Source organism: Cajanus cajan, chromosome 8 (assembly GCF_000230855.2).
Source record: "Cajanus cajan strain Asha chromosome 8, NIPB_CcT2T_4, whole genome shotgun sequence".
In the NCBI taxonomy this organism is placed as follows: Eukaryota; Viridiplantae; Streptophyta; class Magnoliopsida; order Fabales; family Fabaceae; genus Cajanus; species Cajanus cajan.
The window spans coordinates 14,220,840-14,247,206 of record NC_138524.1 but is presented as its reverse complement, the minus strand read 5'-3'; the positions used below and the strand labels follow the sequence as shown (position 1 = coordinate 14,247,206).

General features: G+C 30.1%; 4 protein-coding genes across 4 annotated transcripts; 2 read left to right on the top strand and 2 right to left on the bottom strand.

The window, feature by feature from the left end:
• Positions 1-592: 592 nt before the first annotated feature.
• LOC109799249 (RING-H2 finger protein ATL40) lies at positions 593-1,306 on the top strand. The gene has a single exon (XM_020359800.1). It carries the CDS (start codon positions 593-595, stop codon positions 1,304-1,306), a length of 714 nt encoding a protein of 237 aa, XP_020215389.1.
• A 4,775-nt stretch (positions 1,307-6,081) lies between these two features.
• LOC109799286 (PLASMODESMATA CALLOSE-BINDING PROTEIN 5) lies at positions 6,082-8,593 on the bottom strand. The gene is made up of 3 exons (XM_020359832.3): positions 7,547-8,593; positions 7,402-7,429; positions 6,082-7,200 (listed from the first exon to the last, which is right to left on the bottom strand). Exons 1-3 carry the CDS (start codon positions 7,878-7,880, stop codon positions 7,101-7,103), a joined length of 462 nt encoding a protein of 153 aa, XP_020215421.1. The 5' UTR covers positions 7,881-8,593; the 3' UTR covers positions 6,082-7,100.
• Positions 8,594-14,463: 5,870 nt separating this feature from the next.
• On the bottom strand, positions 14,464-17,103 carry LOC109799117 (PLASMODESMATA CALLOSE-BINDING PROTEIN 5). The gene is made up of 3 exons (XM_020359631.3): positions 16,551-17,103; positions 16,412-16,439; positions 14,464-16,203 (listed from the first exon to the last, which is right to left on the bottom strand). The coding sequence occupies exons 1-3, from the start codon at positions 16,882-16,884 to the stop codon at positions 16,026-16,028; spliced, it is 540 nt and encodes a 179-aa protein (XP_020215220.2). The 5' UTR covers positions 16,885-17,103; the 3' UTR covers positions 14,464-16,025.
• Positions 17,104-20,667: 3,564 nt separating this feature from the next.
• LOC145950252 (zinc finger BED domain-containing protein RICESLEEPER 2-like) lies at positions 20,668-21,498 on the top strand. Its single transcript, XM_083061319.1, has one exon. The coding sequence runs from the start codon at positions 20,668-20,670 to the stop codon at positions 21,496-21,498; it is 831 nt and encodes a 276-aa protein (XP_082917445.1).
• Positions 21,499-26,367: the final 4,869 nt, after the last annotated feature.

The window sequence follows — 26,367 nt, the reverse complement described above, 5'->3', positions numbered from 1 at the left end:
ATCTTTCATATTTTTATCCTATTTTATTTTCATATATATCATATTTTATTTTATCCTATTTTATAATACTATTAATTGGACCCTTAAACTTTAATTTTTATTAAGGAAAAAATACTTAAAAACAATTATTTGGAATATGAACATAGAGAAATTAAGATTCAGTAAAGGAAAATAATAAGCATACATGCACTTTCTTTTTTATTTTTATTTTAGTTTCTTTAAAATGATTTTTTCTATTATCACATCTAGCACTTTTATTGTTTTATCTTTTCATTTATTGTTTTTTCTATCTCTTTTATTTTCACCTTAAATTAGGATGAATGAATATCATTACTCGTGACAAAAAGAAATCAACATACTCATCTTTTTCTTATGTTAATCAAGAATATCTCCTAGTTGATAGTAGAGAATACAAGATTAGTTTCTTTTCAAACATAAAGATTATTATCTTTCTTACTTAGAGAAATAAGTTATCTCTAACAAGTGTTTATGCTTTATCTCTTTCAAGTCATAAAAACCTAGCAACAGAATAAACAAATGCACGTTCATCAGAGAAACACTATTCTTCTCTCTTTTTCTCTGAAACTAAATCATGGCTGCTATCACCGATAACAATGACAGTGATGAACAATTTTTTAGATACTTCAACGATCCCAACTACACCAAAAACCTATTGTTGATATCCACAAGTTTCTTTGCAACACTCTTGTTACTCCTCATCGCCCACTACCTCTACCTCAGGTGCACCCGATCCAGCCACCGCCTCACCATCACCCTCACTGCGCTTCCTGACCACGCTAACTTCACCGCTGAACCGTATAATATAGGTCTTGACGCTACTATCATAGCGTCGTTGCCAACTTTCACCGTCAGAGCGAAAACTCTAGAAGCTTCGACTGCTAACGATGATGGTTGTTCGGCGGTGAACTGCGTGGTGTGCTTATGTGCCCTAGGAGGGGGAGAAAAGGTCAAATTGCTTCCCAACTGTAACCATTTTTTTCACATGGATTGCATTGACACGTGGTTGAATTGTCACTCAACATGTCCTTTGTGTCGAGCCGAGGTCAAGCCAAGACTTCGACTCAAACAAGAGGATCGAGAGGGTCCTATTACTCATTCCTTTAATGGCGTAAGTATACATTCAATTAGTAATGATGATAGTAATGGTGAGTCACAAAAAAGTAATAGTTCTGTTTCACAGTTGAGTCCATTTAGAAGGATTCTTAGTGAGAAAAGATCTATTAGAAATATCCAATCCTCTAGCTATGATGATCATGGAGTTGATCATGATTTGGAGAGACAATGAGTTTATATCTAGGTTTAGTTGTTTTTGACGAAATTTTTTTGAATTAGCAACATTACAAGAGTTACAAGAGGGATTAGTCTTCAATCAGTAGTTGATAATGTGTTGCTTAATCATCACCTAGTTGATTGTTAATAGTATTGAAAACTCTTGCTCAGCTAATGTAATAATCGTTTCTTTTGTTTTTTTTGTTGGATAAAAGTTTATATATAATTTTTTTAAGCGTTGATAATTATATTGTTCCCAAAATCAGAATTAAATTTTACTTTGATAATATAGGTATTCTTTTATTATGTAAATTATTAATTAATTAAGGTGAAATCCTTTTTTTATTAAGGGAAAAAAAAAAAAAAAAAAAAAAACAGTGTTATCTAGCTTGTTCTGATTTTACTGTCATGAGCCAAACCCGGTCTCTTTCTTTCTAATTTGTATTCCATATAAACCTGACTTTGCTGACTCAGTTGTAGAAATAAATCTTAGGCCATCTCTGGTGCTTATTTAGGTTCTTAAATTAAATAACCAATCAAGATTATTATTATTATTATTGGAGTGGAGTGACGTGGTATGTAGAATTGGTTTTTCTATAAGAACTGGTAAGAATTGAGTTGTTGTAAAAAATAAAAAATAAAAAACCATTGTAAAACTCACATTAAGTAAATTAAGGGCCTAAGTTAAGTTTTTTTTATTAGAAAAAATAGAAGAAAAAAAAATTAAATCCTAAGTGACATTAAGGGAATCACAAAAAGGTAATTAAGTATCCAAAAGACAGGTAATGTGGGTTTGCAGCAAGCTACGGGGGAATTTTCCTTCATAAATATTAAAGTGTAAACCTTGGTTAATTGGTAATTTATACTAGTTTAAAGGTAAATTACCTATTAACCTACCTTAGGAAGGAAAGGTACTTATGTAGGTTTGTTAAGTATACTGTATATGGGTTTAAGGTACCCCTTGTACCTAAGAAATATAATTATCTTTGCTGTCCAAAAAAAAAATTAAGTATCCAAAAGAGATTCTATTATTAAAAGCTCAAGCCATCTTCAATGAGTGCATGTTTGGATTGGATTTTGAAACTTGATTTTACACTCTTTCTCCACATTGAAGATGAATTTTACGTGGAAGCAAAATTTTTTTGTTTCGACTAAACGTGAAAATTCACGTTTGCGTTGAAACCCAAACACCGAGTGTTTCTTATTAATGGGTTCTTAGAATAAGAATCAGTTTTTATCTTTTCACTAGTAGAGCATTATGACGTGATTGACATATGGAAGAATTGTTCTCATGAAAATTTTCAATAATCAGTTCTTGTCAATAAAAAAAATGCTTTTATTACTCTCACTTAAATGATTCTAAAAGAAAATTTTAAATATATCAATTAAATATCATAATTTTAATATCTTAAAAATAAATTTATAACAATATACAAAGATGATTCATTATTTTTCGTACAAAAATTTTAAAACATTTTTACTCTTTATTTATTATAATAATGACACTTTCTTTTTTAATGTAAGATAATAATTTATTTATTAATTTAAATAAAATTATTATTTACCAAAAATAAATTTATTCTATCCTATAACTGTTTTGTAACTTTTACAGCTGGTACAATATGCCTTTTTTTCACTTGTATGAAATAATATTAGTTCCCTTCATTTTACATCACTCGTTTTTTCTCACATTTTGTTTTTCTCTTCATTTTATCTCCCTGCTTGTTGTTGTATAAACTTTTATACAGTATTTTTGTACAAAAATAATTTTTTATCAAATGGTTTCCAAAAGCAAAAAGTACTATTTTTGAAAGAGGTTTTGTGACTTTTATTTTAAAGAAAAATCAAATTCAGAATCTAAATTATTTTGTGTTGGTGTAAATTATTTATTATAAATCCAAATTTATAATTTATATTTTAAAACTTATTTATACAAATCGTAAATATAATATCATTTATATACTTAAATATTATATATATATATATATATATATCGATTATAAATTTTAATTATATAACAAATATTTAGAATGTATATTGTATATACTAAAGTATTAGTGTATATTTAAATTAAAATAATTATATCTTGAGTAAAAATGTTTTCAGGGTGATTATTTAACGAAAACGTTTCAGTTAACTTTTTTTAATGAGTAATTTTAGAGATTTTTTCAATCTCTCATCTCTTTTAATATTTTTTTAATTTTTCTATATAAAATTCTATATCTTTTAAAATAGTCATCAATAGTATTCAAAAAATAACCTTATATTATAATGTAAAGTTTTGTTATTAATTATAATTATATAAAATAAATATTTCCTCTGAATATCGTACGTGTTAAAATTCTAATTTATTATAAATTTTAAATATAACATAATTTAAAATAATAAGGTATTTATTTTAACATTCAATTTAATATAAATTTTATTTAACATATACATTACTTAAAATACTAATCAATCTTTAAATTTCTACTATTAAGTGTGAACCTTAATTGAAATCAATGGAACGAAAATTTAAGATATTTAATTTATTAAAATTTAAAACACTTATATGTTGTTATTTTCCCTATTTTAAATATAAAAAGATTTCCTTTTTTCTGATTGCATGCATTCGAGGCACTTTTTCCTGTTTCACTGATCATACTCAGGCTCATTCTCTGCTGGCAGCTTTAAACAATCTAATTGGGTGCACAAAATAACAATATCAACCCATTTAAAGAACGCCAAAGCTCAGTGCCTAGCCTAAGGAACATAAGCAATGAAAGGAATATAAACTCATGAACAAGTATAACACAGGGATTTTAAAAACAAAATTAAAGTTAGCAAACATGGTGTTGGATTTTTGTAATTTGATTGAGGGTTATATTTTTCAAAATGAGTGTTATATCTTATTTTGGTTTATCTAGTATTAATTCACACATCACTAGTGGAAAATTAGCATATTATGTCACCCCTTTTACGTCAGAAATACGAAAATCCGACGTAAAAAAAATGCGGTGGTATTTTTGTAATTTTTGCGAACTTTTTTACGTCGGACCTGGTAGGGTCCGACGTAAAACAGGACGCAAATTTGAATAAGAGAGCGCGAAGCACACCGCGCGCATTCACTCTTCATCACTTTTCATTTTTTTCTCTCTAAACCCTCTCCCTCTCCTTTGTTACTGGATCGTTTTTTTGTCTTTTGCAGAGGGATGAACTCTTTGTTACTCATTTGCACATTGTTGCTGCTCCTCAGATATGAATCAAGGTTTCGTTAGCACTTTTCTACTTCGCATTGCTACTCTGGCTATCTGTTTTATTTGATTTTTTGGTTGTTCTATTTGTATAGGTAGTGGGCGTTTTCTTTTGGGTTGTTATACGAAGCTGAATAGCTTGTTCTGCAAGCAGGACGGCCCGTTCTCCAAGCAGAACGACCCGTTCTGCTAGCATTTTTATGTTTTTTTTTTCCTACTTTTTTACGTCGGATGTCGTAATGTCCGACGTAAATTTACATCGGTTTTGAAGATCCGACGTAAAATTTACGTCTCCCGCTTCTATGTCGGTATGTTTTCTGACGTAAAAAGCTGAAAATATCCGACGTAGTACACCTCTTTTGTACTAGTGCATGTTCACATTAATATAATATTGTTTATTTTGAACTTAATCTCTTACAGATTTACTTTTAATTATTTTTAAAAAAATATCATTTTAATAGAGTATATGTATATACTTATGTTTCTCTTCTTGTTTTAACAATGTATATGAATGGAATTTTCTATTAATTTCTGAGGATGGAATTCCATTCCATCATTTACTTGCATAGAATACTTGTATGTTGTGTTTAGAAAAGATATTTTAGAAATTTAAAAAATTTGAAAATTTAAAATTTAAATTACTTTAATTTAAAAAATTTATTATTTTTTAAATATTTTGTTTAGATGAGTTAAATTAATTTTCTTAAATTTTAAATTATTATTTTGTATATGGTAATTTGATTTTTACCATGGTTACAATTGATTATATATATATATATATATATATATATATATATATATATATATATATTTTTTTTTTTTTTTTTTTTTTTTTTTTTTGAGATTTTAAGATTAAATTTTATAAAAATAAATATTAGCCAAATTTTAAATATTTAATAGTTTTAAAAATTAATATTAGATAATGTTTAATAATTAAAAAATATTTTTGAATATTCAATAAATAAGAAAAAAAATTGTGAGAGAAAGAAAAAGAAAGAAAGTAAAAGCAGAAAAGAGAAAGAGAAAATAAAGTATGAGAGATGGAAAAGAGAGATAACAAGAAATATAAAAGATAGGAAAGATAAAAGATATATATGTGAGATAAGAAATGAAATATAAAGAATTTCAAATTCTTATGTTTTTTTTTTTGAAGAATTTTAAATTTTACAATTTTAAAGAATTTTACAAATGCCTAGATTTCAAATTCTTTGAAAATTTTCTATCCAAACAAAATATTTTATCTCAAGACATTTGAAATTCATCAAAAAAATATATATTATTTTATTTAAATTCTCTATTTAAATACACTCATAAATATATCTATTGTTTGTGTACTCAATGAGTTTAATAGGTATCTTACATATTCATCTTGTAAGAATATCATTAATTTTATTCACAAATATGTTCATTAGATTAAAATTGTAAAAATATTCTCAAAATTAGAAAAGAAAATAGAATATGATTGATCAGAGTGGAATTAGGCTTAAATTTTTTAAGTAAAGTCTCAAATCAACTATTTGTAGTAAAGAATTGTAATAATATACAAAGGGATTTAAGTCTAAATTTTTATATTGTTATTATGATTTTGATAAATAAAAAAGTGTTAGGCCTTAAATTTGAAACTTGTAGACAAAAAAAAATAGTTAAGAGAAGTTGAGAAGAGACATCACTAAAAGAAACAAACTAGGTTTTAGTAAGAATATTTTGTATTAATAATATACCAGATCCTCTCCGTCTGTGTCCATTGTTCTTTATGTATATATTTTTTTTAACATTTGTTTTTCTTCTACATATTTAGAATACCTAATAGTGATGAGAGGTTTGAACTTTCACAATACCAAACCAAGCATAAAAAAATTACAGCTTACGTAGTATAACCAAGTCAGCCTTCAAAATGGGTCATACTATTTTATCGTTTCTAATAAATATTTTTAATTTAATGATTCTTTATATTAATAAAATCAAAATAATTTCTCTCTCATTTTAAAGTTACACTTGCTCTAAAGGAGATAAGGGTAAGAATAAGTAAATCTAAGAGTAACTCTAAAAACAAGAGAAATACTGCGTATTCATTCTTTAAAATATTAAAAATAATATATTAGCATTAGCATAAACTTAATATTATAAAATTCTGTTTCTCTTATAAATATAATATAAATCTCTTAACTAAAAAAAATACAATAATAACTTTTGATCTCTACTCTGTTTCTCCATAACATACCCTGGGGCACATAACTAAATTTAAAAGCAGGCCATGCACGTGTAATAACAAATTAATAAAAACACGAATGCATAGTGCATTGCCTTTCATTATTTTTTTCTGTATTTATATCAGATTACAATGACATGGTATTCAGGAATTAACGATTTATGTTCCATAACATAACACTAACAAAGACCATCATATCATAGTATTTCGATCTAGTTGAAAGGAAAAGTTTTTCTTTTTCATTCCCTCATCAAATCAAAAGGGACTATTTTCAGTTCCACACCACCAATCATCCAAAAACAGAAACCATAAGCACCAAATGCCCCATTACACTAAAAGACCAAAACCACCACCATCCCCATGAAACTCTAGTGCCCCCACTGAAATCCACTTGGTCCCAATCCAACAGAAGAAGAAGAAGAAGAAGATGATGTTGATCCAGAAAAACCGCCATTGCTCCCAGACATACTGCATCACCAAAAAAAAAAATGTTCCAACAAAGAATCACTCTAAGAAAAATAAAGTAAATAACAAATCTTAGTTTGATCAATGTCACATTGTTACATGCATATGCATATGCATAACAAATCATGACCAATCATATATGTGTTAGAATCTCAACTATTGATTTGTAAAATAAAATAAAATAAAAAGTAAAGCTGAATATACCCGGGGGGGAACTTGCAATCATCGTGACCTGAAAAAAAAATCCAAAAGAAAAAGGAATTAGACTAATGCAAACAGAATCTAAAGACCCATTTTTGAAATTTTATTGATCCACATTGAGAAAGAGGGGTTTAAGATTTTGACTAACTAGGGTTCAAGGAAGTGACAGCAGCATTATTGTTGAAGTTGCAGCTATCGTCTGACATGCCATGTTTGATGAAATAGTCGTTGAAGGCAAACGACGCCGTATTCAGCACGCTGTTTGGGTCGTAGCAGGGCTCACCGGGCTGGATTGGGCCGCAGTCGGCCCCGCCGGGCCCGCAGGCCCAGTCTAGCGCGGCCTGCAGCGCCGCGTCCTCCGCGTTGTTCTTCGCCACGCACCACAGCTCCTGCGGCGGAGCGCCGCCGTCGGCGCCGCCGCGGAACGGCGAGAGGCCCAGAAGGAGGAGGAGCGAAAAAACGAAGCTTTTGGTTGCGGGCATTGCGGGGAAGTGGTAGGAGAGTGAGGAAGAAGAAGAGAGAGAAATGGGTTGGGTTAGGAGTTAGGACTGAGGAAGAGTTATTGAAAATGTGACCGTTACCGGCGTTTGAGGAGCGAAATCGAAGAGAGACGGAGAAAGAGAGTGTTTGATTGTTTGATTGAAACGGTGACGAGTACACTGCAACTTCGTCTCCTTGCTTTCTATTTTCTGCTTCGTTTCCTGCAAGTTTATATAAGATTGGTAACAGTCGTCGTGTTCATGTGCTTTTGTAATATTTTATTTATTATTGTCTTGTAAAATATAATTCGTGATTTTGTAAATTATTTTTTTTTTAAAAAAATATGTAACGGTGAGTGATTATTAAAAATATATTTGATTATGAAGGGAAATTTACATTAAAAAATAAAGATAAGATCGTAACTTTGTAAAAGAGTAATTAAAAAGATTAAAAGATAAGATCGTAACTCGTAAAAGAGTAATTAAAAAGATTAAATTGGACAATAATTGTGTATGCCAAAAAATCTAATTTTTTATTATAGTTATAAATAATGGATTGTACGAGTTTAGTTATTATATAACATGATACTCTTTTATATGGACGGTCAGGATCCAATCTGACGATCTAATGTTGGTCGATTCAAGCATGAGATAATAAGGTCATTATTTTGGATTTTATTTACTTTTAAGTATAATGATGTGTTGGACCAAAATTAATTTAATTAGTCTAAATTGAAAAAAATTGGATTAGTTCGAACTTTTAGATCGTTTTGAATTTTAAAATTAAAAATCCAATCAGTTTAGTTTGAATCTTAGATTTTGATTTTTAGTAATCAAACCAAACAGATCTATTTGATTAATTTAATATATTTATTGATTTCTCATATTTATTTTGTGCTATCAAATTCGTATTACGAGTAAAAGACAAAAAAATGATAAGTAATTTGTAATATTTTGAAACTTTGATATAATATTATAAAAAAATTTATCATTATATTTTTCTTAGAATAATATTTTTTTAAGAAAAATTAGTTACCATATTTAAAATAAATAGATAAATATTAATATTTTATTTATTTATTTATACCTTATAAAATTTTATATTTTTAGTAGACTAATATATATATATATAGATAATATTCAACTATATTATAAATATTTATAATATTTTTTAATAACTTAATTATTATAATTACCTGTGAAACAAATTAGATATATTATAGTATATATATATATATATATATACTATAATATAAAATAACATATACATATATAATAACATATACATATAAAATGAAATGGTTCAATGGCTTGTGTAGTTGTACATAAGAGCTATAAATTACAGGTCACATGTTAATGTCATGGCTCTATATAATTTTATATATTATAGTAATTAAATAAATTTTATTCAGATCATTATCTACAAATACCGGAACATGCATAATGTCCACAAGAAAATTAGAGAAAAGCAACAAGTGTTCATATTATGTTGTTTAATTATTTTATAATGATTATCTCATCTTTAATATTCCATTTAAGTAAACCATATTTTATTAAATTATAAATAATGAAAAATACTCAACTTATTTAGCGTAATTATTTTTATGTTAATATTAACTATAATATAGTTTTATTAAAATATCTTAAACTTGTATTGTTGTTATTTCTTCATGCATTTATAAAGATAAATATTATTCTATAGCCATAAGAATGAAAGTTTGAGTTAATTTGTAGTTGGAGGTTTTATCTTGGGGATTTAAATGAGTAAAAAATTTAAGGTGAAATAACCTTTAGTTATTTGTTATTATAATACTCATTTATCTTGACTAGTCATTATAAATATAATTCAAATTTTTATATTAAGAAGAATTAATATACATTTATTATTATTAAATATTTCTATGCATGTTATATAATGGTTAATATTTATTGGTTAATTGTTCTCACTCCTTATTTTTCTTTGGTTAAAATATTTAATAATTATAATGGAAAATAGATAGATCTACCAACCAAACCAAGCTCTTTCACTTCTGTTATCACTACTGTCTTTCCGTGTACTAGTTGGGCTATGGACGCAACTGCAAATGCTGTAACATTTCAAGGCACAGGAGTATCAACTTTTATTTTTTCACAAACTCAGCAAAACCCTATTGTTATAGACGGTCAAATAGTAGTCATCACTTTTTATTTGCCCCCAGTAAATCATGTTAATCTAATAGTGAACTTGTATCAACCTAACATGTAAATACTGTAATAGAAGTATGAAAAACCATAGTTTGTAAATAAGTACGTTATTGTAAGTAGTTTTGAACAGTTTGTAATGTAATTATAAGTTAACTATATGTAAGCAAGTTTACAAAATTTTCCTTTGTTTTTATGTATAATAATATTAATGATATATATATATATATATATATATATATATATATATACTTGTTTTAACAACCTATACATATATACAAATATATATATATATATATATAATATTATGTTTTATATTATACAAAATTAGGCGTTACATAATTCATTAAACTTATCTTTTTAGTTTGAAATCAACACATTCATTTATTATCAAAGGACAAAAATTAAACTCAAGTTTTTTGTTTGTCTCATTATGAGTGTCTCTTATTTATAACAATTGAGTACTAATTACATATTTGAGTTTTTATGGTGTTGGTTTTAAACACTTGAGATATTTTGTTAAATTTGTAATGTTGAGAATGACATATGATAGATTTGTAGATTATGGTATTGTGATTTAAGTGAGTAAGAGTGTGTGAGAGAGCTAGTAACATCATGAAATTAAAAATATAAAAAAAGTAAGAGCTTAGTGAAAAACAAAAATAAAAGAAACACCATGAGATTACATAATAAATCGACACATTCATTTATTATCAAAGGACAAAAATTAAACTCAAGTTTTTTGTTTGTGTCTTTGTGAGTGTCTCATTTGTGAAAGTTGAGTACTAATTACATATTTGAGTTTTTGTGGTATTGATTTTAACACTTGAGATATTTTGTTAAATTTGTAATGTTTAGAATGACATATGATATATTTGTAGATTATGGTATTGTGCAAATTTAAGTGGATAAGAGTCTGTGAGAGCTAGTAACATCATGAGATTAGAAATAAAAATAATAATAAAAAGAGTAAGAGTTTAGTGAAAAACAAAAGTAAAAGAAACACCTAAGTAAAGTTTCAAATGTCTTTCTAAAAACACAAAGAGAGAGTCTCAAATTTGAAAAAAAAAATCTTCCTCTCCTCCTTTTTCCTTATTCCACGTGCCCTTTCTTCTTTTCCCTTTAACCCCCACCCAAAAGCCTCATCCCAATCCTTGTAGGGGAGAAAAGTTAGAGCTTAAAGCCATGAAAATTTTCATGTGACACCATCTACCCCACATGCTAATATAGACTTATAATTAATAGTCACATAAAGAATTTTGAAAATAACTTCACTAAATAGTGTAATTTCTTTGAGTAGAAGTATCATATACGAATGAAACTAAAATAATAAACAAATATGAGATCTAGTAAAGTAATTACAAAACAAAACCTAACATCAAGCCTTAACATAAAAATCAGTTAATTGAAATGTAATTCTAATTACTACCTCGATGTCATATCTTATCAAAGCATAACTCAACACAAGGCCCATGTCTTGTCTCTAACCTCATCACCCTTATGATGAACCTCACCTGGAAATATATACCAAAACACCATCAAAGAGAAAGGGGAGTGAGAAACATCTTATTCTAGCTACCCGTGTAAGATATGGTTAGATAACCACACACAACAAAGCATGACTTATACATGTCACATGCAAGGATCAATAAGTAAGCAATTGCATAGTCTAGTTTCCAACAATCCATCATAAACAATATTTATAATTTACATCCATTCAACACATATCCATTAAAACCACAACAATGCAATGGACATAAACTCCCTAGACTACACGTATGTGACATTAGTAAAATTTCAACATTTGCCCTAAGTCACACATAGAATAGTCTATAAGAACATGTCGAGTCAAGTCATCATGATACTCTACACTAGGAGAATATATAGATAGAGGTGTTGCATAAGTTACATCTCACGTATATATACAGGTGGAATTGATGCTCTCAAATTTGACTATCCTCAAGAATCCTCAAGCTTTTACACAAGGGGGACCTTCTTTAGCAATGTATTTTATATAGTACCTATCATAGAAGTAATTTATGCACATGATACATGTTACACAAGACTCAATACATATTCATCATCACATGGTTAATTTAAATGTCACAATAATCACATTGCAACTAAGTTTTAGTTTAGACTTCACATCACATATGACCATCACATGATCGACACACAACACTTCACATATTTCATACATGTCATCAAGAAACCATTATCATTAACAAATGCATATATTTAGTATACTTCATTAATCCACATAGTCGTTCATTATTATTACACTCATTAAAATATAATCACAAACATATAAACTATTAATTATGCATGAACAGGGTAATGTCCAACGTGGGGTACCCTACACTTGACGTAGTCTAGACAAGGAGCACACATTGCTCTTTGGAAGGAGCTTGCAAATTGTGATCCTTATTATGTCCAACAAATTTGCAATAATGCTCGACGTGAACCCTCTCATGCCCAACATAAATGTAATAGAGAACAACCTTTACTCTTTGTCACTCTTGTGCTCAATGACCATCACATAAAAAATAGACGCTCTTACACAAAACTCAAATTTCAAAATGAATGTTATATCTTATTTTGGTTTATCTAGTATTGATTCACACATGTTCACATTAATATAATATTGTTCATTTTGAACTTAATCTCTAATAAATTTACTTTTAATTATTTTTTTAAAAGTCTCATTTTAATAGAGTATATGTATATACTTATGTTTTTCTTCTTGTTTTAATGATGTTTATGGATGAAATTTTCTATTAATTTCTAAGGATGGAATTCCATTCCATCATTTACTTGCATATAATACTTGTATGTTGTGTTTAGAAAAGATATTTTAGAAATTTAAAAATTTTGAAAATTTAAAATTTAAATTACTTTAATTTAAAATTATTATTTTTTAAATATTTTGTTTAGATGAGTTAAATTAATTTTCTTAAATTTTAAATTATTATTTTGCATATGGTAATTTGATTTTTACCATGGTTACAATTGATTATATATATATATATATATATATATATATATATATATATATATATATATTGAGATTTTAAGATTAAATTTTATAAAAATAAATATTAGCCAATTTTTAAATATTTAATAGCTTTAAAAATTAATATTAGCTAATATTTAATAATTAAAAAATATTTTTGAATATTCAATAAATAAGAAAAGAAATTGTGAGAGAGAAAAAGAAAGAAAGAAAAACCAGAAAAGAGAAAGAGAAAATAAAATATGAGAGATGGAAAAGAGAGACAGCAAAAAATATAAAAGATAGGAAAGATAAAAGATATATATGTGAGATAAGAAATGAAATATAAAGAATTTCAAATTCTTATTTTTTTGAAAGAATTTTAAATTTTACAGTTTTAAGGAATTTTACAAATGCTTAGATTTTAAATTCTTTGAAAATTTTTCATCCAAACAAAATATTTTATCTCAAGACATTTGAAATTTTTCAAAAAAATAAATTATTTTATTTAAATTCTCTTTTTAAACACACTCATAAATATATCTATTGTTCGTGTACTTAATGAGTTTGATAGGTATCTTACGTATTCATCTTGTATGAATATCATTAATTTTATTCACAAATATTTTCATTAGATTAAAATTATGAAAATATTTTCAAAATTAGAAAAAGAAAATAGAATATGATTGATCATAGTGGAATTAGGCTTAAATTTTTTTATGTAAAGTCTCAAATCAACTATTAGTAGTGAAGAATTGTAATAATATACAGGGATTTAAGCCTAAATTTTTATGTTGTTATTATGATTTTGATAAATAAAAAAAACGTTAGCTCTTAAATTTGAAACTTGTAGACAAAAACAAAATAGTTAAGAGAAGTTAAGAAGAAACATCACTAAAAGAAACAAATTAAGTTTTAATAAGAAAATTAGTTATTAACAAAGTCAGAGAATAATGTGTACTAATAATATACTAGATCTTCTCCGTCTGTCTCCATTGTTCTTTATATATATATATATATATATATATATATATATATATATATATATATATATATATATATATATATATATATATATATATATATATATATTTTATCATGTTTTTCTTTTATATATTTACAATACCTAATAGTGATGGGGTTTGAACTTTCACAACACCAAACCAACCCAAGCGTAAAAAAATTACAGCGTGCGTATTATAATCAAGTTAGCCTTCTAAATGGGTCATACTAATTTATTTTTCTAATAAATACTTTTAATTTAATGATTCTTTATATTAATAAATCAAAATAATTCCTCTCTCAATTTAAAAGTTACACTTGCTCTAAAGGAGATAAGGGTAATAATAAGTAAATCTAAGAGAAACTCTGAAAACGAGAAATACTGCGTATAACCAAATTAGCACTCAAGCAGGTCAATCTAACGTATTCATTCTTTAAAATATTAAAAAATATATATATATTAGCATTAGCCGGAGCTGTTAAAGTGGCCTCAGCCCGGTGAGCTAACCCGGCCCACCACAGATTTGAGCTTGTTGGGTTGAAGAAAAATTAAAATTTTTTATTACGAGCCAATTTTGAATCCAGCTCACTAACAACCTGATTCACCCAGGTTGAATCGTAATGAGCCAGGTTGACTCACCAACTCGTAATTAAAAAAGAAAAACAATTATTGGGCCAAGGTGTAGGTGTAGCTCAACATGAGATAGGGTTTCAATTTCAAAAATCCTGAACCTTAACTTTCAACTTCAGAATAATTTCAATGCCTCACCAGTCACACAGGCCACAACGCAGCCAGCTCTAGCCACCCTTTCACACCACGCCGTACCACAGTTGCCACCGCACCACAACTACCAAGCACCATCACATGCGCACCACAATGCACAACGCGCACGTCACCATTCCGAGCTACCTTGCACCGTGCACATCGTTTGGGGGCCACCCACCACCGCTTGTGTCACGCACCACCCTAAGACACCTCACAACACCACGCACCACCCTGGCATATTACATTTTTAAAAAAATTAGGTGAACTAACCCGTTTAACTCACCAACCCGTGATGGGCCGGGCCGGGTTCAATTTTTTTGAATTTACTAATAAATGAGTTGGGTTGGATTAGCTTACCAAATGATCAACTCGTGGTGGGCCAGGCTAGACTAGGCTGGGCTACCCGTTTTAACAGCTCTAGCATTAGCATAAACTTAATATTATAAAATTATGTTTCTCTTATAAATATAATATAAAATCTCTTAAACTAAAAAAATACAATTATAACTTTTGATCTCTACTCTGTTTCTCCAAAACATACCCCGGGGCTGGGGCACATAACAACGTGTAATAACAAATTAATAAAAACACAAATGCATAGTGCATTGCCTTTTCGAAAAGAATAATGGTTCTAATAGATTGATTCGATGTAAAGCTGGTCTGAGTAAAAAGTTTATGTGTGTAATATAATGGAGGAATTAGTATGTTAATTGTAATAACAGTACAAAAGAACAGAGCATGTGAAAATTCAGAATCATGGAGAGAGAATAATAATCCAAACTATGCAGAGTCATGTGTACTTCAAAGTTCAAACGCTTTGTAAATTAATTACTCACGTTACACGTAAAAGCGACCAAAGAAAGTTTCTATAAGGTATCAGTGACTCATCATAGATATAGTGGTTGAATATACAAAAATATTCGATATATTATTAAATTTTATATTACTAAAATTTCATTATTTTTTTCTGTATTTATATTAGATTACGATGACATGGTATTAGAGTATTCAGGAATTAACGATTTATGTTCCATAACATGACACTTACAAATACCACCATATCATAGTATTTGGATCTAGTTGCCAGAACACAAAATTTGATGTATTCCTAAATTGTCTAACCTGTGCAACGTGAAAAAAGGAAAAGTTTTTCTTTCTCATTCCCTCATCAAATCAAAAGGGACTATTTTCAGTTCCACACCACCAATCATCCAAAAACAGAAACCATAAGCACCAAATGCCCCATTACACTAAAAGACCAAAACCACCACCATCCCCATGAAACTCTAGTGCCCCCACTGAAATCCACACTTGGTCCCAATCCAACAGAAGAAGAAGAAGATGATGATGTTGATCCAGAAAAACTCCCATTGCTCCCAGACATACTGCATCACCAAAAAAAAAAAAGTCCCAACAAAGAATCACTCTAAGAAAACTAAAGTAAATAACAAATCTTAGTTTGATTAATGTCACATTGTCACATGCATATATGCATATGCATAACAAATCATGACCAATCATAAATGTGTTAGAATATCAACTATTGATTTGTAAATAAAAAAAACAAAAAAAGTAAAGTAAAGCTGAATTTACCCGGAGGGGAACTTGCAATTATCGTGACCTGAAAAAAAGAATCCCAACAAAAAAAGGAATTAGACTAATGCAAACAGAATCTAAAGACCCATTTTTATTGATCCACATTGAGAAAGAGGGGTTTAAGATTTTGACTAACTAGGGTTCAAGGAAGTGACAGCAGCATTGTTGTTGAAGTTGCAGCTATCGTCGGACATGCCATGTTTGATGAAATAGTCGTTGAAGGCAAACGACGCCGTATTCTGCACGCTGTTTGGGTCGTAGCAGGGTCCACCGCGCTGGATTGGGCCGCAGTCTGCCCCGCCGGCCCCGCAGGCCCAGTCCAGCGCGGCCTGCAGCGCCGCGTCCTCCGCGTTGTTCTTCGCCACGCACCACAGCTCCTGCGGCGGAGCGCCGCCGTCGACGCCGCCGCAGAACGGCGAGAGGCCCAGAAGGAGGAGGAGCGAAAAAACGAAGCTTTTGGTTGCGGGCATTGCGGGGGAGTGGTAGGAGAGTGAGGAAGAAGAAGAGAGAGAAATGGGTTGGGTTAGGAGTTAGGACTGAGGAAGAGTTATTGAAAATGTGACCGTTACCGGCGTTTGAGGAGCGAAATCGAAGAGAGACGGAGAAAGAGAGTGTTTGATTGTTTGATTGAAACGGTGACGGGTACACTGCAACTTTGTCTCCTTGCCTTCTATTTTATGCTTCGTTTCTTTCAAGTTTATATAATAACACGACAAAGTTGGTAACAGTCGCGTGTTCACGTGCTTTTGTAATATTTTATTTATTTATTATTATCTTCTAAAATATAATTCGTGTTTTCGTAAATTATTTTTTTAAAAAAATTATGTAATGGTGGGTGATTATTAAAAATCTATGTGATTATAAAGTGAAATTCATGTAAAAAAAATATATATATATATATATATATATATATATAATTTATAAATGAGTAATTATAAAAATAAAATTAGACAAAAATTATGTATACAAAAAAGTTTAGCTCTTTTTATTATAGTTATAAATAATGGATTGTATGAGAGTTATGAAATAAAGATATTTTAATTATTATATGACAAGAATTATATGACATGATACTCTTTTGTATGGATGGATACCATTCAATAAGATGATCTAATGCAAGTCAACTCAAGCATGAAATATTAAGGCTCTTGTTTTGGTCCAAAATTAATCTAATTAATTTAAATTGAAAAAAAAATGGATTAGTTTCAACTATCAAATGTTTCGAATTTGAAAATTAAAAATTCAATTATTTGAATCTCATATTTTAATTTTTAGTAAATGAATTAAACCAATCTATTTGATGAGATATATTTGTTATTATTATTAGTTTATTATATTTATTTTTTGCTATCAAATTTGTATTACTAGTAAAAGAAATAGACACATTCATTTATTATCAAAGAACAAAAGTTAAATTCAAGTTTTTTTTTGTTTATTTCATTGTGAGTGTCTCTCATTTATAAAAGTTAAGTACTAATTATATATTTGAGTTTTTATGGTGTTGGTTTTAACACTTGAGATATTTTGTTAAATTTGTAATGTTGAGAATGACATATGATAGATTTGTAGATTATGGTGTTGTGATTTAAGTGGGTAAGAGTGTGTGAGAGCTAATAACATCATGAGATTAGAAATAAAAATAATAAAAAAAAGAGCTTAGTGAAAAAATAAATAAAAGAAACACTATGATATTACATAATAAATCGACATATTCATTTATTATCAGAAGAAAAATTAAACTCAAGTTTTTTGTTTTTCTCATTGTGAGTATTGTTCATTTGTAAAAGTTGGGTATTTATTACATATTTAAGTTTTTGTGGTGTTGATTTTAACACTTGAGATATTTTGTTAAATTTGTAATGTTAAGAATGACATATGACAGATTTGTAGATTGTAGTATTGTGCAAATTTAAGTGGGTAAGAGTGTGTGAGAGCTACAAACATCATGAGATTAGAAATTAAAAAAAAAAAGTAAGCTTAGTGAAAAACAAAAATAAAAGAAACACCTAAGTTAAGTTTTAGATGTCTCTCTAGAAACACAAAGAGAGAGTCCCAAAAATTTGAAAAGAAAAAAAAAACTTTCTTTCCTTCTTTTTCCTTATTCCACACGCCCTTTCTTCTTTTCCCTTTAACCTCCACCCAAAACCCTCATCCCCATCCTTGTAGGGTAGAAAAGTTGGAGCTTAGAGCCATGAAAATTTTCATATGACACCATCTACCCCATATACTAATATAGACTTATAATTAATAGTCACATAAAGAATTTTGGAAATAACTTCACTAAATAATGTAATTTCTTTGGGTAGAAGTATCATATATGAATGAAACTAAAACAATAAACAAATATGAGATCTAATAAAGTAATTACAAAGCAAAACCTAACATCAAGCCTTAACATAAAAATATGTCAATTGAAATGTAATTTTAATTACTACCTCAATGTCACATCTTATCAAAGCATAACTCAACATAAGGCTCAAACCCCGTCTCTAGTCTCATCACTCTCATGATGAACCTCATCTACAAATATACACCAAAACACCACCAAAGAGAAAGGAGAGTGAGAAACATCTCACTCAAGTTACTAGTGTAAGATATGGTTAGGTAGCTACACATGACAAAGCATGACATATACACATCACATGCAAGGATCAATAAGTAAGCAATTTCATAGTAAAGTATCCCATAATTCATCATAAACAATATTTATAATTCACATCCATTCAACACATGTCCATTAGAACCACAACAATTCAATGGAGACAAACTCCCTAGATTATATGTATGTGAAATCAGTAAAATATTTCAACATTTGCCCTAAGTCACACATAGAGTAGTCTATGAGAACAAACCGATTAGCCATCATGACACTCTACGCTAGGAGAATATATGGATAGCGGTAGGGATGTTCAAAATAATCAAAAGAACCAAAATGAATTTAAAACCAGACCGAACCACTTTAAAGAAAACCAGAACCAATTATAATAAAGTTGAACCGAATTTAATTTTTAAAATAAAACTTAAAAACTGAACCTATTTTTTTAAAAGGTTTGGTTCACTAAAAAGTATATTTGGATTATGGCATTATGCCTCGCTCGGAGACGAAACAACACTCTAACACTTAGTACTCACTCTGTCTCTCGCACTCTCTCTGTCTCTTAGACTCTCGATCTCTCACAATACAACAAAGTCAATAGTCGTTGACACTCCGTGTCTCGCAATCTCGCACTCCCAGCACCCATTCTCAATCGTTGGCAATGGCAGTACCCAAAGCCCTAAATTGCTAAGTGAAATCAGAGGAAAAACCTTAATATTTGGTGTAGTTTCACAAGTTCAAGGAGGTTAGCTTTCGTTTCCTTTTCTATCGAAACCCTAGTTTTTATTGTACATATCTTCTGGGTTTTAATTAGCTTATGTTACTTTGATTAGCTTATGGGTTTTAATTAGCTTATGGGTTTTAATTAGCTTATTATGGGTTTTAACCTAGTTTTTGTTCAAGGGGGATATTTGTCTGTTGTGAACAGTAACTGCTGGTATATGGATATTTAAAATTTTCAGGTCTATGAAGGAGTTTTATTAATTTGTTATTGTGATTAAATTTATTGTTATTCAATCTATAGATCTTCAAGACAACTACATCAATCAATGGCTGATCAAGATGACATTTTGCCCTTTGAGACAACAAATCATTTAGTTTCTCCTCCACCTACTATTGTCTCTAACACAAGTAGAATGCCACCTCCTCGTAGTTTTGATTCACGTAAAAATCGATCTAAAGTATTTGATCATTTCACTAAGGAATCCAATGAAAATAAGATAGCTAAATGCAACTATTGTGATAGGTTGATCAAATTTGAAAATGAAACAAGTGCAATGCGAGCTCATCTATGTAGATGCCAAAATAACCCAAATAAAGAAGCAAGAAAGAAGCAAAAGTCAAATTCATCCACAAATGTTGTTTCTTCTCCTTCCTTGGCTAGGCCTAAAATTGACTAAGAAGCATGTTGGAATGCATTGGTCAAAATGTTCATAGCAATGGAACTCCTCTTTCGAAATATTAAGCGTGAAGCTGTGCGAGAATTTTTAAGCATTATAGCACCCTCTCTTACTGTCTACTCACGCACTACCCTAGCACGTCATATTTTGAAAATTTGGGATAATGAAAAAGCAAAGCTAAAAAAGTTTCTTTCTCGACACTGTCATAGGGTTTGCCTCACCACTCACATGTGGCTTCACGTCAAAATCTAGATTACATGTGTTTGACAGCTCATTTCATCGACAATAAATGGAAGTTGCAAAAGAAGATATTAAATTTTTGTCAAGTCACAAGTCACTTAGGAAAGACTATAGCTAAGACAGTTGAGCATTGTTTGAGTAGTTGGGGCTTGAATTGGGTCCTTAGTTTAACAGTTGATAATGCCTCATCGAATGATGTCAGAATCCAATATCTCAAGAAGAGACTAATTTCATGGAACAGTTTGGTTATGGAGGGAGATTATGTTCACATGTGTTGTTGTGAACATATTCTGAATTTAATTGTGAAAGATGGATTCAAAGAAAATATTGATGTTGTTATGAGAATTCATGTCGCTATCAAATATGTAAGATCTTCCCATTCTAGGCTATCTAAATTCAAGGCATGTGTTGAGCAACAAAACATTGAATTTAAAGGGCTTGTTTGCCTAAATGTTGAAACCAGGTGGAATTCTACATACTTAATGTCGAAGGTTGCATTAAAACATCAAAAGGCATTTGAAGAGCTTGAGATGCAAGATAAGAAATACATTGAAGAGTTAGAAAAAGGGAAGGGTGTTCCTACATTTGGTGATTTTGAGTTTGTGCGTGGTATCTTGCCATTTTTAAAGTTATTTTCTGATGCTACTATGCGTATCTCTGGTTCATCTTATGTGACTAGCAATATGTACATGTTTGAGGCCTTCGGGATTGGAATAAAGATTAAGCAAATGTGTGCTTCCAAGGATGTGATTATAAGTATGATGACTGAAAACATGAAAAAGAAATATGACAAATATTGGGGCAATCCTGATCGACTAAACATGTCTTGTGTTGCATCCAAGATATAAGTTAAAATTCATGCATTGGTTGATTAATCAAAGGTTTGATGGTGTTGTGGCATCTAATTTGAAAGACAAAGTGGAATCAAGTATAAGATTACTTTTTGAAGAGTATAATTGTGGGAGAATTGAGTTTGAAGCTAACTCACAGGAAGCTCGACTCAATGAAGAAGCAAGTGATGATCCTTATGGATACAACCAGTTTTTCAAATCAACTGGATCTCATAAATATGAATTAAGTAAATACTTAGAGGAAGCCTTAGAAGAGAGTCAATGAGATTTGAATGTTTTAAATTGGTGAAAGCTAAATTCGGGTCGATTTCCAATTCTTTCAAACATGGCAAGAGATTTGCTTGTTATACCTATTTCTACTATGGCCTCTGAATCTGCCTTTAGTATCGGAGGAAGAGTTCTTGATGCATATCGTAGTTCTCTTACACCACAAATGGTGGAAGCACTTTTTTGCATGCAAGATTGGCTCAAATGGACACTTCCACCATTGTCATTGAATGAAATAGAGGATTTTGTGGAGTTTGAGAAATTTGAACAAGGTAATAATTTTTTTTAATTGCCTTATTATTTTATTATCTACTTAATATAACATGATTAGCTACTAATTGAATATTTTTCTTTATGTTGCAAATATTGTCCCTTCACTAGATGGTGCTTATTCAGCATCCTCTGTTACACTTGATGATGATTAGAGAAACACTTACATTATAGTTTACATTTGTGTTCATGTCTGTGCGTCTGTGTGTGTGAGAGATTAACAGGATATTTTTTTTATTGCTTCTGTTGTGTTCTATTTCATTAAGCTATTGAATAAAGCATGAAGTACTATTATGGATTCTCGTGCGACTGGGTTTCTTTTAGATTAGTAGAAGCTGGACAATAAGAAATGTTGTGCACTTTCTAGTTGTATGTTTTAATTAGATGAATGATTCAGGGTTTTTGATCACAACATTTCTTGCTTGTTGTATGGTTTATCAGCTTGAATGAGATATTTCATATGCTACTGAAAGATTCATAATTTGAATGTGAGATGCTTCGTTTCAATCCTTTGAAAGAAAATCTTGTTCCTCTTCCTCATTGTATAATGCAGATGAAGTTCAGTCCTATGAGCTATCTAAATGTACCAGTTGAAGGTTGGGTATGGATCACTAAAGGTTAGATTCTTAATTGTGTCCTAATTTGAAATATCAACTATTTTCTTTCAATTTGAATTTGTGTCATTGTTATCTAAATTCTTCTTTGTTGCTCTCTTCACCTATATTACTTGAATTTTTCTTCTTCAGGGTTAAAACCAACATTAGATTTCATGTTGGGGATGTTGATGTGGCAATAGTTTCATGTGGCTTTGGACGTGATATTGTTAATAAGGTGGGCCTGTACTGTCTACTCTGTTGTTTCTTGTGTTTCCATTACTTCATGTTTGCTAATAAAGTGTGTATTAAGATATTGTATTAAAATTTGAAAACTGAAATTCTTGAAAATTTTTCATCTGGTTCTTTTCGTTCAATTGCTTTAAAATGTTGTGCACATAGCATGATTTGTCCTTTTGCTATTGAATTTCTTGTATTACTATGATTAATATAATAATTTTGTTGAGATGTGGTTGATTTGTTGAGATGTGCACACAACAACTTTCAATACCATCAATTAGAGGTTGAATAGAGATTGTCATCTATGGAATTGAAACATAACTGAAGTAAGGTTATCTTGATAGTGATCAAAATATTATGGTTGCTTTGTCTATTAATTGAATTGTATATTACTTGTAATCAAATTCAATTCTAAAATATTTGAGAATAATTCATCAAATTGTTTGCAATCTTATGCCCTTTGTCTTTATTGAAAAAAATCTCATTTAATAAAATATTACGAGATTTGCTTACAATATTCATAATGTAGATTGTGAATTTCAGTGTTAAAAGGTACATAGCACTTTTAAATGAGTCATTTTTAGGAAATGGCTTAGTGGTATGGACTGTAAAGGGACACGGTTAGTGAGTTAAAAATTTCTTTCTTTCTTGTTTTTTTTTCTTTGTTTTTGGGGAGGGGGGTGGTTGGGTTGGGGTGGGGTGGTTCTTCATGGTTTGTCAAATACATTAGAGTGTTGTTGTTTACAAAGTAGTGTGTGACAGATAAATGTGGATAGTGTGTGGTGGTATTTTCTTGATGAAGTTTGAGTACGTCATTCAAGTGTAAAGATATGAGGTTCATGTCTTTTCTTTCTATAAATGCAGATAGTGGTGTGTGGTTTTTCTTTTTGTGGAGCCAATTGTATTATTTCATAGGGAGAAAATTGATGGATCAACCACAGAGCAATATTAGGTTTCATGAGAAGCATGAGACTTTTGAAGGTACCTGCTTCGTGGTGAGAGAATCATTAATTTCTATATGAGGATTCAAAGACAGAATGTATGGAAGAGCATTGAAATTTATTGAATTTATTCATCTGATATTTTAAGTGGTGGAACAACCATATTCAATATTGTGATGGAGTATATCTGGCAGAGCTTAGAAGGACTATCTAACATTGTTTTCCTTTGCTTCATCATATACCTAAAAATTACTATTTCAGTTTTTCAATGTCCTTGATAATTTAGTATATGTGTTTCTTTTAGTGAATTTGTTTTACCTTGGCACGAGTAATATTTATGAAGATAAATTTTTTTATTTTCAGGAATTTTTTTTCTTTCTTTTTTTGTTTCTAATTTCATTTCATTTGTTTCTGAAACAATTTCCAATATGTTTCTTTCCTAAGAAGTAGTGGGATATTTCCTTCTAGTTACTTAATCAAATTGTTCCCAACTTTGAGTCTTTTTGTTCTAGGAATGCTTAGGTGTCATCAAAATGGCTACTTTACATGTTCCCTTTAAATAATGCTATGTATTTATTACGGGAAAATAATATGAAACTTTTATCGCAATAGTAGATTACTTCAACAATAGCAATACTGTTTTTTATTTATATCCCTTCTAGGTTGACTAACTGTGACTAACTTTTGTTGTTTCTAAGTTTGACACTTCATAGGGTGCAGGTTTTAACTTTAAATATCGAACAATGCAGATTTTAATCATGTATATCGAACAATGTCCTTTAGTCGGCCAACAAACCTCTCAAATATTGAATTCCTTTGAAAGAAAACATATTAACAATTTATTTAAAACTGGTTTATTTCTTAAAACCAATTTAAACCTGGTTTATTTCTTAAAATTGGTTTAAAAATTGGTTTGGTTATGAAACTAGTTTTAAATCGATTATAAACTTGTTTATTAAAGTAATTCAATTTTAAAATGGTTTATTAAAGTAGTTCACATAATTTATAAACTAGTTCATTTTATTAAAATGGTGTGGTGCAGTTCGGTGCAATTTTTTTAAAAAACCAAACCATGCACACCCTAGATAGCGATGTCATGTAAGTTACATCCCATTGTTAAGTCTCAATTTTACCTCTTTTTGGATGAGACTTATACAAGATTTAATGATCAAATTCTTCCATTCTTTGTATCATTGCATATAATTGTTCTCATTTTGGTTTCTTTTGTATATGCAGGTATTCAAGTAGAGAATTGAGGAAAAAAAGGGTTAAAGGAGTGGAAAACAAAAGAATTAAGGAGCAGAGCAGGCAACCGCGCCAGGCGCCGTATTAATCCCGCCGGGCGGGCATAAAATAGAGTACTCTCAGCCTTTGGGAACCTCGCGCCGGGCGCAATTTATAATTGCGCCGGGCTCAATTCAAGGCCGAGAGCACATTGAGCATCAGGGGAAGCCCGCGCCGGGCGCGAAGTGTAACGCGCCGGGCGCAATAACCCTAATTTGTCTCCTCGGGCTGCATAAAAGGAAAATGTCGAGGGTTTTCTCCCTCATTCGCCCAGGGGCGCCTCCAGGAGCTCTGCAGGAGGGATTCTCAGGCTTCGGAAGCCTCCCACGGTGGATCATTCCTTCGGTTCTTCCTTTCCTCTTCCATCTCTATTTTAGTTTTCCCCTCTTTGTTTTGAGAGGTTCTATCCATTGTATTGGGGTTTTGATGTAACCAACAAACTCTATTGTAATCCCTTTGTGTTTAATGTTATATATGTTTTGTTTCATTCCTTGTTGTGTATGATTCTATGCTTAATGCTTGCTTTGGCTTGATCACCCTTTGCATGATTTAAGGTTTCATTGAGTATTGGGAAATATCCTTGAAACTAGTTCTGAACATATGCCTAGTGGGAATTGTACCTAGGGATAGGGCTTGACTCATTAGTAGTCTTAAAACCCTAACCGGTAATGCGGGTGGAGGTATTGAGTACTCAAGGGATTGATATTCAATATTTTGCACCTAGGCTCTTTCTCTAAGGAATTAGGTCTGAGTAAATTTATGGTTGACTGAACAATGAATGTAACAAGAGACATAGGATTCACTAGTGTTTCTTTGGTGAAATCAAACCCCCACAACTTCAAGTGTCCATTTTACCATTTCTCACCCCATTTCATTCCTAATTCGTTTATTTGTGTTTTAACAATTCCAGTAGTTTTGTTCTTAAATTCATATTCATATTTATTGGGATTGTTCTCAAGTCACAAGTAGCCAATGAATGCTTAGTTTACCTTCTAATCCCTGTGGATACGATATTTTTACTACTTGTACGGCCGGTACACTTGCCGTGTTTGAGTCCGTTGAGGGAAGTAACCTAATCTATAATTATAAATAAAAGTACTTCAACGGAAAACTCAACAAGTTTTTGGCGCCGTTGCCGGGGATTAGAATGGCAAATTGAGTATTTATAGCTATTTGTGACTTGTTTGTTTATATGTAAATATGTTTTGTGTTATATGTTGTTTGTGTTATGTATTGTTTGTGTTATTTGTTAAGTGTGTGAATCATGTTTG